Source organism: Misgurnus anguillicaudatus, chromosome 21 (genome assembly GCF_027580225.2).
Source record: "Misgurnus anguillicaudatus chromosome 21, ASM2758022v2, whole genome shotgun sequence".
NCBI lineage: Eukaryota > Metazoa > Chordata > Actinopteri > Cypriniformes > Cobitidae > Misgurnus > Misgurnus anguillicaudatus.
The window spans coordinates 7,840,843-7,854,219 of NC_073357.2; the positions used below are offsets into that span (position 1 = coordinate 7,840,843).

At 38.0% G+C, this 13,377-nt stretch overlaps 1 protein-coding gene and 2 non-coding genes across 3 annotated transcripts in view; 1 reads left to right on the plus strand and 2 right to left on the minus strand.

The window, feature by feature from the left end:
* Nucleotides 1-3,919: 3,919 nt before the first annotated feature.
* trnar-ucg (transfer RNA arginine (anticodon UCG)) lies at nucleotides 3,920-3,992 on the minus strand. Its single transcript has one exon. It is a non-coding gene; the product is annotated as a tRNA-Arg (tRNA).
* Nucleotides 3,993-4,657: 665 nt separating this feature from the next.
* Nucleotides 4,658-4,730, plus strand: trnar-acg (transfer RNA arginine (anticodon ACG)). Its single transcript has one exon. It is a non-coding gene; the product is annotated as a tRNA-Arg (tRNA).
* A 112-nt stretch (nucleotides 4,731-4,842) lies between these two features.
* Nucleotides 4,843-13,377, minus strand: part of kif7 (kinesin family member 7) — a 39,547-nt gene continuing 31,012 nt past the window's right edge. Inside the window, exons 16-19 of the mRNA XM_055185251.2 lie at nucleotides 10,956-11,162; nucleotides 8,455-8,653; nucleotides 7,993-8,154; nucleotides 4,843-5,405 (exon numbers count right to left, since the gene is read on the minus strand). Coding sequence (XP_055041226.2) covers nucleotides 5,032-5,405; nucleotides 7,993-8,154; nucleotides 8,455-8,653; nucleotides 10,956-11,162 — 942 coding nt within the window. The 3' untranslated portion in view covers nucleotides 4,843-5,031. The remainder of the gene's footprint in view (nucleotides 5,406-7,992; nucleotides 8,155-8,454; nucleotides 8,654-10,955; nucleotides 11,163-13,377) is intronic.

Here is a 13,377-nt window from a genome sequence, read left to right on the forward strand (position 1 = left end):
AACATGAGGCAACTTTTCATTTAGATGGCACAGGTACGTCTGTAAGATGTTTTCTAAAGATCTGGAATATATCTACTGTGTAAAAACATCTGATTGGTCGTAGAAACATCGTATAAAATTTAGTTTTACATAGGCCTACATTCTGAATCATAAACATCTTACAGACATCTTCTAAATGTTTAAATGACATCTGACAGGAAACGTCTCAGAGATCTTGCAAATATAAATGCAGACATCATATAGACGTCTCCGAGATGTATGTGTGCTGTCTGGGTTAAATATAACTAGGAACTAGCCTTGATAAAAGCAAGTAAAAGATGAGTTTTCAGCACAGTTACCTTTCCAAAGTTAAAGTACACAATTTAATATAGCCTAACACAGAACAATTTTTTTTTAACAAACACATTTCCTGTTTGTTAAAATACATTTGTCAGATAAATGGTTTGTTTTAGCTTGATTCAATATCAATTCGTTTAAAATTAAACGATTTTTAAGGGAAAAGCAGAAACGACAGAAAACACAATGCGCGTTTGTGCGAAAGATTTAGTTAGATAACATAGTACTCTTTATACTTAACTATAGTTCTCTTCAAGCATAAATATTTTTACATGTATTTAAACCTAGCTATTAAATGTAGTTTAGGCTATTTTCTCCTCATCTGATTGTATTTCATTTCATTGCTGAATGCCATTCTGGATAAAGATCATTGCCTGCTGTATAAAATAATGTCGTTTTAGTTTTAAGTAGAAAGCCATTAGCATTGGTGTAGTGCAGGGTATACGCAGGTATACCCACTTCTTTATTTGATGGCATGGGGTATACCCACTTCTACTTAAAAAAAAATGAGGGCTTAACTTAAGAGTATACCAACTTCTCCAGGCACCACTACACCATTATTCTTTTTTATTATTTTCACAATGTCATTTTAAATTTTTACTAAGAAGTATTAAAAAAAATCCAAATGTCAATATGCATATTACACACATCGAGTGTCAGTTTATACTTGACCAGAGATGGTGATGAGGCTGACGACACTGAAATAAGGAGAAACCGGCTACCAAATGTCCATTCCGATAGTGGATGGAGATGTTTGCTTGACTTCGGTCTTTTGAAGGGTGTTTAAGAAGCCCGCTCACTTGTTTCAGATAGGTCACTTGGGTTAAATAAATGAATGATTCGTGACTCTCAATCTAACGAAATGTCCTCCAGCACTGTGGTATTTTCATATGGTATGGTATTGTCAAATAACGTTTAAACAGTAACTTAGCATTCAGTCATATAATTCTTATTTTTAAGAATTATATGACATGTGCTACGCGATGCCACCATGCCATTTTTTACTAAAACGGTTCTTCTACGGCATCGCTGTGCAGAAGCTTTTGTACCACCTTTATTATTTAAGTTTAGTCGTTTTTATTTTCATAGCCTAAATAGTGTTATTAGTTTGTTTAATTGTTAAATTTAAATAACTGGGAAATTTGGCTTTATGCACATATAAATTAGCTACATTATTTCCTAAGCTTTTTAATTAAGTCAATACAAATTAACGTGTATTTAATAATATGTAGGCTATTCATTTTTCGCTGCGGCTGGTTTTACGCATTTTTATTCTCAATGCTATTGGAGTTAATGTATATGTGTGGACACTAATGTAAAATGTTACTGAGGCGCTTTATCGCCATGTACTATATAATAAGGGTAGGATGGTTCCTATGTTCTTTGTTTGTATCTGTATGGTTCCATAAGAGAACCTTTAACATCCACAGAACATTTATGTTGCATAAAAGATTCAGACCAGGGTTAGGAAAACGGTAAGAAATAAATGCTTCTTTTAAAAAAATTGACTAAAATATTCTTTGGGGAATCTAAAATTATTCCTCATATGGAGCGGTGCAAATAACCCTATTTTTTAAAGTCTTTATAGTAAGTTTTTGCCAGCATTTATTGTCATGTTACATAGCAAAATGAAATGTATGTTCGACAACAGCGACTTCTAGCGGTGAGTTTGGTCATAATCGTTTACACTGTGTTGGGTGATACTTGACATGCAATTCCAAATAATACATGACTGCGTTTACATATGTAGCCGTGTAGAGGTCTATGTGAAGCTTCTTATTTTTGTTGATTTCTGTAAATTTACACTTACACATGATTTAGTGACAGCACAGGTGGGTCTATATAAGAACATGTTCTCGTCAATTTCAATTTAATATAGGCGTTATGGTGATAATGTTTTTATACATTGTATTTTTGTCTTATCTTTTAGGAAATATACTTTTTTAAGTAATTTCGCATCTGCAATGTAGCCATCCTCCATAGTTTTGTTTAATGCGCTATTGTTGTTTAATATTGAATTAAATAACGCGTTATGGCGCGGATTAGGTGTTGCAACACTGAGTGAGTTGGTAAATAATCAGTTTAGACTTACACGGGTAAAACATAAACTGATAAGCGTTTGAGAAGCGTCTGTAGAGTATATAAAAATTTGCGATAATGTTAATGAAAGGTAATAATCAGCAGGTTATCTTTATAAATGTTATAACATCATGGTTTAACTTTAATTAATGGATAGACTTCGTGATTTTTATGATTTGCAAATGTTCTTCTTAAAAATGAAATAAATAAATTATTTTAGTAATCACGATAAACTATATGAACATCATGTACAATCGATGTTTTCAATCTGTGTTGAAAAAAACACCACACCTACGTTTCAATCCACCTATAATGACTGTGGTTGTACCAACATCACTCTTTGTACTTGCCATTATTTACACAATATTAAAGAATATTTTAATTTGTTGAATTTCTTTTCAAATTTTGAGATTGACTCCGCAAACGAAACACATTTGGGTTACAGAGTTTGGAACAAAACAAGCATTGCATCAACACATGAGGATCTTTATTAGTTTAAACCTGAATTTATTATGGCTGTAATATATATCACATGTGATAAAGGTACACTGTAAAAAATGCAGCATGAAGGTAAACCAACAATTTTAAGTTTTGTCTTAACAAATTTAGTTAAACAATTTCAAATTGATTTTATACATTATGTGAACAATTTTTAAGTTAAAGTAACATAAAACAATATGTTGATTTGACAAAAATGCTGCGTATTTTTTAAAGTGTAATGTTTGAAATGTGCCTTTTAAGCAAATCTTTCATTAACAGCTATATATATTTGCAAGCAGATCATCTGTTAATAAAAACATTTACTAGAGCCTATTTCTGTTTCTCTATGAACTTTCAAAATACACAAATCGGTACCATTTACTGAATCGATTTTTCACGTCTGTATGTGTGTTTCTGTCTATCCAGTCACTCCTTCGATAAACATAGGCATCTTCAACATGTGATGTCCCTCTGTGTGTTTAAATAAATCTACTGAAACCAAGTTAATGCTGATATAAATCATTTTCTCATAGACGCCAATTTCCCCCACTCTTTAATTATTTAGCCCAAATTATTCAATTTTCCCTAGATAATTTTTGCTTTTTGAATTAACCTATACAAATATGCCTATTTTATTGTATATATTATCTGCACATTATCTTCTATTTCCAAACATTCTTTATCAAAGTTTCAGACGGAAAATGAAACGTCATTAAAGTGTTGTTGTTAAATGTGGTGTTATGTCGCCACCTGGTGGTTATTCCTGCGCTGCCATTCACTGGATCTGTAAAATACATGAAGTTAATAATAAATTATTTATTTTAATACAAATCAATTTGTCTTTGTTTGTTGTATTTGGCTTTTGTTTAACACGCTGCATCTAAAGAATATTTAAACTAGGTTCCTGCAGAAACTATGGTTTTCACAGTCTGTGGTAAATAAAACATTTTAATGAAATTAAGAGAATATAACGGGATGAATTGCTAGAACATTTACGCACAAACTCTAGTAAATTTTAAAACTGCGACCCCGGCAGGACTCGAACCTGCAATCTTCCGATCCGAAGTCAGACGCCCCATCCACTAGGCCACGAGGCCCACAGAAGCCACGTGGGAACATCACGTGTCACTCATCGACAAGGAATATTGAGCAAAAGATAGATTATTTTTAACGATAGATAGATAGATAGATAGATAGATAGATAGATAGATAGATAGATAGATAGATAGATAGATAGATAGATAGATAGATAGATAGATAGATAGATAGATAGATAGATAGATAGATAGATAGATAGATAGACAATGAAGATAGATAGACAATGAAGATAGATAGATAGATAGATAGATAGATAGATAGATAGATAGATAGATAGATAGATAGATAGATAGATAGCAAGTGTAGTAACAAGTGTTACTGTCACGCATGCACCAGCAGAGGGCGCAAACAGATCAATAAATACGAGTTGTTTAAATTAGATTATTTGAGTTTACAGAGAAAACCACACATTAACAAACGTGCTATTTTGTATTTCTTTGATTCAGTACTGGCCAAACCAAACAAAATGGCGTCAGATGTTTAAGATTGCGATAATCATCGAGTAACGTCTGTGCTAACGGTAACAGTTAGCATGTTGAATGCCATTCTAACGGATCGAGTTTAAATTATTTATGATTACACATATTCCAAGACATTGTGCTAAACAGTTGCAATTTATTTGTCGATAACCGAAAATATCGTCCCACAAACCGTTACCTCACACGGGCCAGTGGCGCAATGGATAACGCGTCTGACTACGGATCAGAAGATTCTAGGTTCGACTCCTGGCTGGCTCGATCGTTTTTTCCTCTTGTATGAAATATAAATGTCTTTTAAAATAATAAGAAATGCTTAGTAAATTATAACACAAATAGTTTTTTACAACTGGTTTTATTCCATCTCTTATAGAACAAGCCTTATAAAATTACTAAAATATGTCAAAGAGGGTCTGAAACTTGAAACAGCTCCATGAAAAATACTTGAAATCTGCCCAAATGAGATCAAACATACATTTCAAGGATAACGACTAATATTTATCAAAAACAACATATTATTGGTCTAATACACAGGTTGTCAACTGTACAAGGTTATGCAGTCCTACACCGGATTTCTTCGAACATCAATAATTGCTGAATTGTTATGAAGTGGTCCCGTATTGAGGCTGGATCTTCTAAATTCACGTCTGGGTCTCGTGAGAGGCAGAGAGGTTGTCCCATTCCAGTGTCCGGACTGAATAATTCTGTTATTATCACAGACTGCTCTCTGTCCTAGTTCCTCCACATTGTACTGGTCTTCTGTAGGGAGAGAAGAGCGCCTCCATGTGGGGGGTAAAGGGGCGTTCACGAGGTCCCGCATCTCTTCTCTAGACTTCTGAATTCTTTCAGTCTCATGGGAAGACCTGACCATGTCTTCAGCGACTCTGCCCGAGACCCTTTCCATAGAACCTGTGGGCCGACTGTCACAACTTACACCTAAGGAAAAGAAAGTGTCAGACGAGTCAGACATAAAATACAGCTAAAAGGACCAATTAGTGTGTACTGAAGACTATTATAAAGTAGACTAAATTGATTTGTATATTTAAACATTTAGGAAAAGTAATGCTGAAAGTCCACTTAAATGGTAAATGAACTGCATTTATATAGCGCTTTTAACAGATCTATGGCCATCCAAAGCGCTTTACAATTTAGCCTCACATTCACCCATTCACACACAAACGGCAGTGTCAGCCATGCAAGGCGCCAGCCAGCTCGTCAAGAGCAACTGGGGTTAGGTGTCTTGCTCAAGGACACCTCGACACTTGGGCCGGTTGAGCCAGGGATTGAACCACCAACCTTCTGATTTGCAAACAACCTACATGAACCACTGAGCCACTGGCTCATTGTAATTGTGAGTAAGTCCTACGGCATAGCCTCGCCATCGGTTTTTATTTATACATATGTAGACCACTAGTAGGCAGTATCCACTCGTGTAACCCACAGTAGCAGTGCAACAGCCAGAGAAGCAGCAACTTGGCCAGTATACCCACAAACGAAGAAGACGAAGCAGCTTATGTATGATTTGAGAGTTCAGCAGTGATGGAGGTAAATAAACAGCGACTGTTTGTCAACTTGGCCCATCTTTGTTGTTACTAGTGATGGGGACAAGACCACCTATGCCGAGTCAGAGTCAAGACCGAGTCTTTAAAGGGTCGAGACCGAGTCCGTTGGTTTTCAAATAGAGTCCAAGTCAAGACCAAGGCTGCGTTCCACTCCAGTTTTAAACAGGCACTCGCTAACTTCCCTAAGCACTTCCCCTCGGGGGAATCCCTGTCGCCATTTTGAAGTACGTTCCACTTCGTCAAGTGAACAAGGGAAGTTTATATGGACAGACCCTCGCTTCCTCAATTTTGACAGAGGGAGCGAGTCTACTTCATATGTACACTTCAGGCAGCTTCATATCCCACAATGCAACACGATTGTGACGTCACTTCGGCAGCTCGCGCTTTGTCCAGTTCAAATGATGCAGGGGCGGTCTCCACTTTCCATGTGATCAAGGGCTTAGGGTGATCCATTTGAACCTACTTCAAGTGTTCCAGCAGTAGTGGGCACTCGTACAACGTAAGCAATGACGTACATTCGAGTGAACGAGACTGAGGGAAGTTAGCGAGGGAAGGTCATAAAAAACGAACTGGAACGGAGGGCAAGTCTTTGAGGATGCAAGTCTGAGTCGAGACAGAGTCCTTTAGGAGTCGAGACCGAGACCATAAAAACATGTCAGTTTTCATACTCATGATTTAATATTACCCCAGTAAATAATCAACAGTAAGGCCTACAGACTAAGCTAGATTGGGAATTGTTTAGAGGAGCAGTCTTAACGTCTTAATATGGACTATAGTTTTAATGTCTTAAAAAAGTCCCTACCACATGCATTATCTTCTGCCTATTTTTCTAGAGATAAACAGCTCTGATGGCAGTATCTTTGCATTGCACCATGGGATGTCATTTTCAAATAATGCCCGTCAACATTGCATTTTATTATTAGTATTGTGTGTTGTGTGTTTTTTATATGAACATAAAAAATGCGTTGGTCTCGAGGACTTGAGTCCTTCTCCTCCCACTGTGGTCCGAGACAGAGTCTTTTTGAAGGGACAAGTCCGAGACAAGTCAGAGAAAGCCGAAATCGGTTTTGAGACCGGACTCGAGCAATACATCACTAGTTGTTAACGTTGCAAGTGGAAATGCCTACGATGAAATGCGAAGCAGATATTTTTGACCTGATAGGAGGGGTTTTTGTGGACCAATCACAGAACTTGCGGTCCGCGCAGAACAGACGCGTTGTTACAATTTTGGCGAGGTGTGCTTCAGGCTATGCACAGCCTACGCATAACCTACGGCGTGGATCTCACGCACGACTATAAATTACACTTAATACCAACGCAGTTGGATGCTTAATTCTGATTGGCTAAGAAACGTACTAATGGTGTGCATTATTTTTCAGTAAACACACACCTATAAAGTAGTTCCAGGTCTGTCGACCACATTACAGTTCCATATCACTGCTGGAAGGGACACTCAATTTTTTTTAAAAATTGGCTCATTTTACCGTTTTGGAATCCATTCAGCCGATCTTGGGTCTGGTGGTAGCACTTTTAGCATAATTCATTGAATCTGATTAGACCATTAGCATTGCGCTCAAAAATGACCAAAGAGTTTCGATATTTTTCCTATTTAAAACTTGACTCTTCTGTAATTACATTATGTACTAAGACCGACGGAAAATTAAAAGTTGAAATTTTCTAGACCGATATGGCTAGGAAATATGCTCTCATTCTGGCGTAATAATCAAGAAACTTTGGCGCAGCAGGCGCAATATTACGCAGCTCCCAAAAATAGTCCCCAGCTAGGTAAATTTGAATGTAACTTAGTGCCGGTCACCTTGAAAGTTACCTAGCTGGGGACTATTTTCAGGCACTGTGTTATATCATTGCGTGATTACTTAATACGTTAGTTCGGCTTGGCGCAAAAGTGGGGTAACCCTTATATAATATTTACACATTTGTTGAATTGGGGTGGTACTCACCTTTGCCCTGTTCTCCAGCCTGGTTTACGGGGTTGCACATTTCTCTCAGTTTAATGCTCAGCTCCTGATTGGCTGCTCTGCAGAGGTTCAGCTCTTTGCTAAGGTTGTGGATCAGACCTTCATACTGTCTCTGTCTACCAGCAATACCTTCATCCATTTGCTCTGCAGACACAATAAACAATCGAGACTAATTTTTTTGTCTGGCCAACATGTTTTATTAATTAGCATTATCTGGTTAAGAACTGAGCTTGCAGCATCAAAAAAGCAGGTTCAATCCTACAAAAGCACTTTAGTCACTTTAGATAAGCATCTTCCAATGGCATAATTGTAAGCCTATGATCTATAACCACAGCCAATGCCTGATCCACAGATATGTGTTTTATGTCTGGGTGTGCGCAACACCAAGCAATTGCAAATAACAATTATTGTGATAATCGTGGGGTGTGTAAATGATATCGAGACCTCGACACTGTTGCAGCAGTAGCTGGATGTTTCTCTCGTGTTCCTTCTGCTGTTGGGTGAGTCTGCGATCGGCCTCCAGCTGCTGTCTCTCCAGAGCTGCTTGCAGCCAATCCACCAGATTCTGCTGTTCCTCGACTCGGAGCTCCAGCTCGGCCAGAGCAAGCTGAAGCCTCCTCTCCTCCTCGCGGAGACACACCACCTGCACCAGCGCATACTGCGTTACAACCTCGATCTGAACTTTTACACCTTCACATTTAGGGTGACCACCACCCAACAAACCAAATGTGGGACAAGTAATAAGTTGAAACATTGAAAGATAACCTAAACCTGTGATACAATCTATAATAATATAATGGAATAAAAACATTTGGCTTTTTAGCTCATAACAATACTTACAGAACACACCAGCAGACCTTACAATAATATAGGCTACAGATTTCTTAAGGGTGAGGACTGCAGCATTTTTGTGATATAGTTGTGATATAGTATACTTGTAGAAAAAAGGTGTGTGTCTTTATATCAAGGGACGGAGAGATACAACCACTCCACAGTTTGATTGACGACCATCACAGTGCTCCCTGATTTCCTCTCAACTATTGGCAAAACAATTGGTTGCGGTATTTAGGTGTGTTCAGAATCATGCGTCGCCGCAAGAGCGATTTGAGAAATCATACAAAGAAGTCTGTTTTTAAATCAATCTTGCGGTACTTTGATGTCATCCCCCTGCGGCACACAGTAAAGTCTAATACCCCTATTTGATGTAGCGCTGTCAACTACGCCATGATTTAAAGAACGCATAACCAGCAGCCATGTCACCCCGTAGCCCAAGACAGCTTGCCCACTGAAGCTAAGCAGGGCTGAGCCTGGTCAGTACTTGGATGGTCACCTGGGAAAATAAGGTTGCAACTATATTTTATGGCGTAATAGCACTTTTGGGAGTACTTCGACTCGCCTGAAAAGTCCGCTCCCCTTCTCACTCTCATAATGGGAGAGGGAGGGTGTTACTGCGCCGAGTCGAAGTACTCCCAAAAGTGCTATTACGCCATAAAATATAGTTCCTCTTTTAAATCAGCTTAGAAAAGCGCTACATTTATTTTGTACCACCAAACTTGCTCGTATAACTACTCGTCTTAAATAGGAAAAACGTTGATGTGTTTGGTCACTTCTAACTTTATCTCTAAATGGTACAATTGAATGAATGGGGCTAAGCTAAATGCTATCGAAACGTCGCAGCGCGCTCCAGCGCTTACGTGCACGCACACAGATGATAGAGGGATGTATCAACAGTTCTTAGTTAAGGTAATAACATATTTTAATATTGAAAATGAGTAGACTATTCCTTTAATTTGCAAAAAAACTTTTTACGCTCGCTCTAGGTGGTTTTTGAATTGAGCGAAAAAGAGTAAATGCGAATAATGAGAGATGGACACGCATTTGCCGAATAAAATCTGACGTAGGGAACATTAAACCCACTTGATTGATCGTCTAGCTGTATCAGCTGTTGATGTCTTTACCATATATGGGGCTCTACATCACATCGTTGCAATGCCCTTGCTGCTAGTCTGCATTCCTTTTTCTGTGCATGGCATTCAGTTATAGTTGGCAATTACAAGCTGCACTTGTTTAAAATTAAAATTTTTAAAATTTAACTAAATGCATTCATGTCTCAATTTTTTAAGCATGCTTGTTTTATTTACTGTTGTTACTAGGTTACCAATACCACGGTCATTTGCTCGAACAACTTGATGGAAATGCACCTAATTCGACTTTTGTTTGTTTTTCTTTTTTTGCGAATTTTGAAAAGATTCCCTTCACATTTGGATGGAAACCCCACTACTGATAAAAATGCAGGACATTTTACCTAATATGTGATGTGCGGGACAAAGGCAAAACGCAAAGCAAAGCAGGTGGTCACCCTATTATTTTTGGCATTTCTGTTATAAAGTAGCAAGTAAATAAAAGCATTAACAACAAAAAGAAATTCTAGGCTTTCATCTGCATGATTATTAGCTAACTTAATATTAACATAAGGTTATAAAAAGCTGTCTCTTCCCTCGCCATAAGGGGGCGTGTACACCAAATCATTTACACCGGTGTATGTTTTAAATTGTTTCCAATGGAAGTGAAGCGCTTTCAAAAAAACATTTTGAGTTGAAAAATTTCAAACTTTAAGTGAAACGCTCAGCTTGTCAATGTCACTTTTCATGCCGCCCTCCAATCACAGTGGAAGAGGTGCGGGACAAATTTCACAACCACCAATAAACAAAGCAGAAGTATCACAGCAAACAAAGTGCTAGCTGAAAAACAGTCGGCACCCGCCAGGCATTTTAAGACGTGTTTAAACGCTTTGGTGTACATGTCCCCTACAGGCTAAATGTCTGTCAATAAACACCATTGGTTATAAACACAGGTGTTATTGTTTGTCAGGGATTTGGCAACCACAACAAACACACACATACTACAAGTTCATAAATAGCGGGGAAACTCAGATAACGACTGACCTTATCGAAGTATTTACAAAGCAGTGCTCGAGTTTCTGAGCCAGACAGGTAGCTGAGCTTTGCCATCAAGTTCATCTCCCACTGCGTAAGCATGCTTCCTGATGCCCGCAGCTGCCTCTGTCTCTGGGTGATCGCTTCGTTTTTGTACTCTATAGCTGCATCCAGAGCCTCGATGGCTTCGTCCAACTGGAAGAGAGTTCGTTCTTCCTGATGATATACAGAAGACAATACAGATTTAGTAGAGGTAGCCTGCTCAACTACTGGACTACCAACACCAAAGTCATTAAATGTTTTTTGCTCATCATACCAATACCCCCCGCTAGCAAGTTTATAATACCAAAGCTCATGTGCATCTTTTATCAATGCTAAAATACTTTTAATCCTAGCTTGTGCTAAAAATATGTGCAGAAAAAGAAAATGTGTGTCAAAGTGTAACTACATATAGCTGTTGAGGCAGTTGTCACTGCTTCTTTTACATGACATAACAGCTTCCAACTTGTAATTACGAGTTGGACGAAGATGTGAGTGGTTACAGGTTAGGATGTCGTGTTTATGTTAATATTGTCGCGCTGTAGACGCATCATTACTACAAATGCAAGAATGACACATTTTACTGCATGTAAACAAGATTTGAATAAAGCGCTCTCACTCCTGTCCACAATGTGTCAGAATTACAGTAATTATGACAACTCGGGAGATTTCATTCTAAGCCGCCCTGGTATGTTTAGACAGTGTTTGTTACCAAGGCAATGCTCATAATGCCAAAATAAATCAATGTGTGGCTTTAGTCATGTCCTCATCACATTTTTTGTGCTCCCAATCAAAGTCTTTTCATTTTAAGGATCATCTGATACCGAGTCCCGATCCAATACTTGGATTTTTCTAGTGCTAGATGCACACCTTAAGAACATTAAGGTTATTAAAATCCACCTAATGTATGCTTGACACAAATTTCACTGCAATAACAACAGTTGTTATTATCAGTTTTATTATGCTTTTTTGTAATTAAACGATAAAAATATACTTTCTCTAAATGTGCTTTATTTCATCGGGTGCTTCCATTTTGAGGTGTCTTATCTATATGACAGTATTAGACGGCACTTTGTTGCTATACTGCTTCGTAAAATGCTCGCATTACAGACATTACAAGCGTGTGTTGCGATGCTTTCACAATTACACAAAGCAGATAAGTTTTATCACATATTCAGTCGCAACGTGCACTCTCTGTTTCCAAAACTGTATGACAGCTAAAATAAATAAAAGATCGAACAGCCGATCCGATTAGGGATAGGCATTTTTTCTAATAATATAATATTTGAGCTAATAAAAAAACAGATATTTGAATATTCGTTTATCAAGGCATAATTATTTTACGTTTATGTATTTTTCATTGTCACGATTTCACAAAATGCTTATAATTGAGAAACATTAAAAAGACACTAAAATTATATTCTGTATGTGTGTTTTTAAGTTTTTTTATTTTAAAATCTTGACAAACAAACGGAGCGAACAAGAAGTCGCTACATAAAAGAACATATAGTCGGCATATGGTCATCTTTTTTATTAACTCTTTCCACGCCATTGACGAGTTATCTCGTCAATTATGAGAAAACACTTCCCTGCCAATGATGAGTTCTTACGGCAATCCGCACAACCAATTTTAGGGTTTACAAAGAATGGTGTAAAAAAAGGGAAAAACATCTAGTATGCGGCATTCCTGTGGGGGAAAATGCTTTGTTGATGCTAGAGGTCAGAGGAGAATGGGCCGACTGATTCAAGCTGATAGAAGAGCAACTTTGACTGAAATAACCACTCGTTACAACCGAGGTATGCAGCAAAGCATTTGTGAAGCCACAACACGCACAACCTTGAGGCGGATGGACTACAACAGCAGAATACCCCACTGGGTACAACTCAATAGGAAAAAGAGACTACAATTTGCATGAGCTCACCAAAATTGGACAGTTGAAGAATGGAAAAATGTTGCCTGGTCTGATGAGTCTCAATTTCTGTTGAGACATTCAGATGGTAGAGTCAGAATTTGGCATAAACAGAATGAGAACATGGATCCATCACTGTGCAGGCTGGTGGTGATGGTGTAATGGTGTGGGGGATGTTTTTTTTTGGCACACTTTAGGCCCCTTAAGTGCCAATTAGGCATTGTTTAAATGCCATGGCCTACCTGAGCATTGTTTCTGACCATGTCCATCTCTTTATGACCACCATGTACTCATCCTCTGATGGCTACTTCCAGCAGGATAATGGACCATGTCACAAACCTCAAATCATTTCAAATTGGTTTCTTGAGCATGACAATGAGTTCACTGTACTAAAATGGCCCCCACAGTCACCAGATCTCAACCCAATAGAGGATCTTTGGGATGTGGTGGAACGGGAGCTTCGTGCTCTAGATGTGCATCCC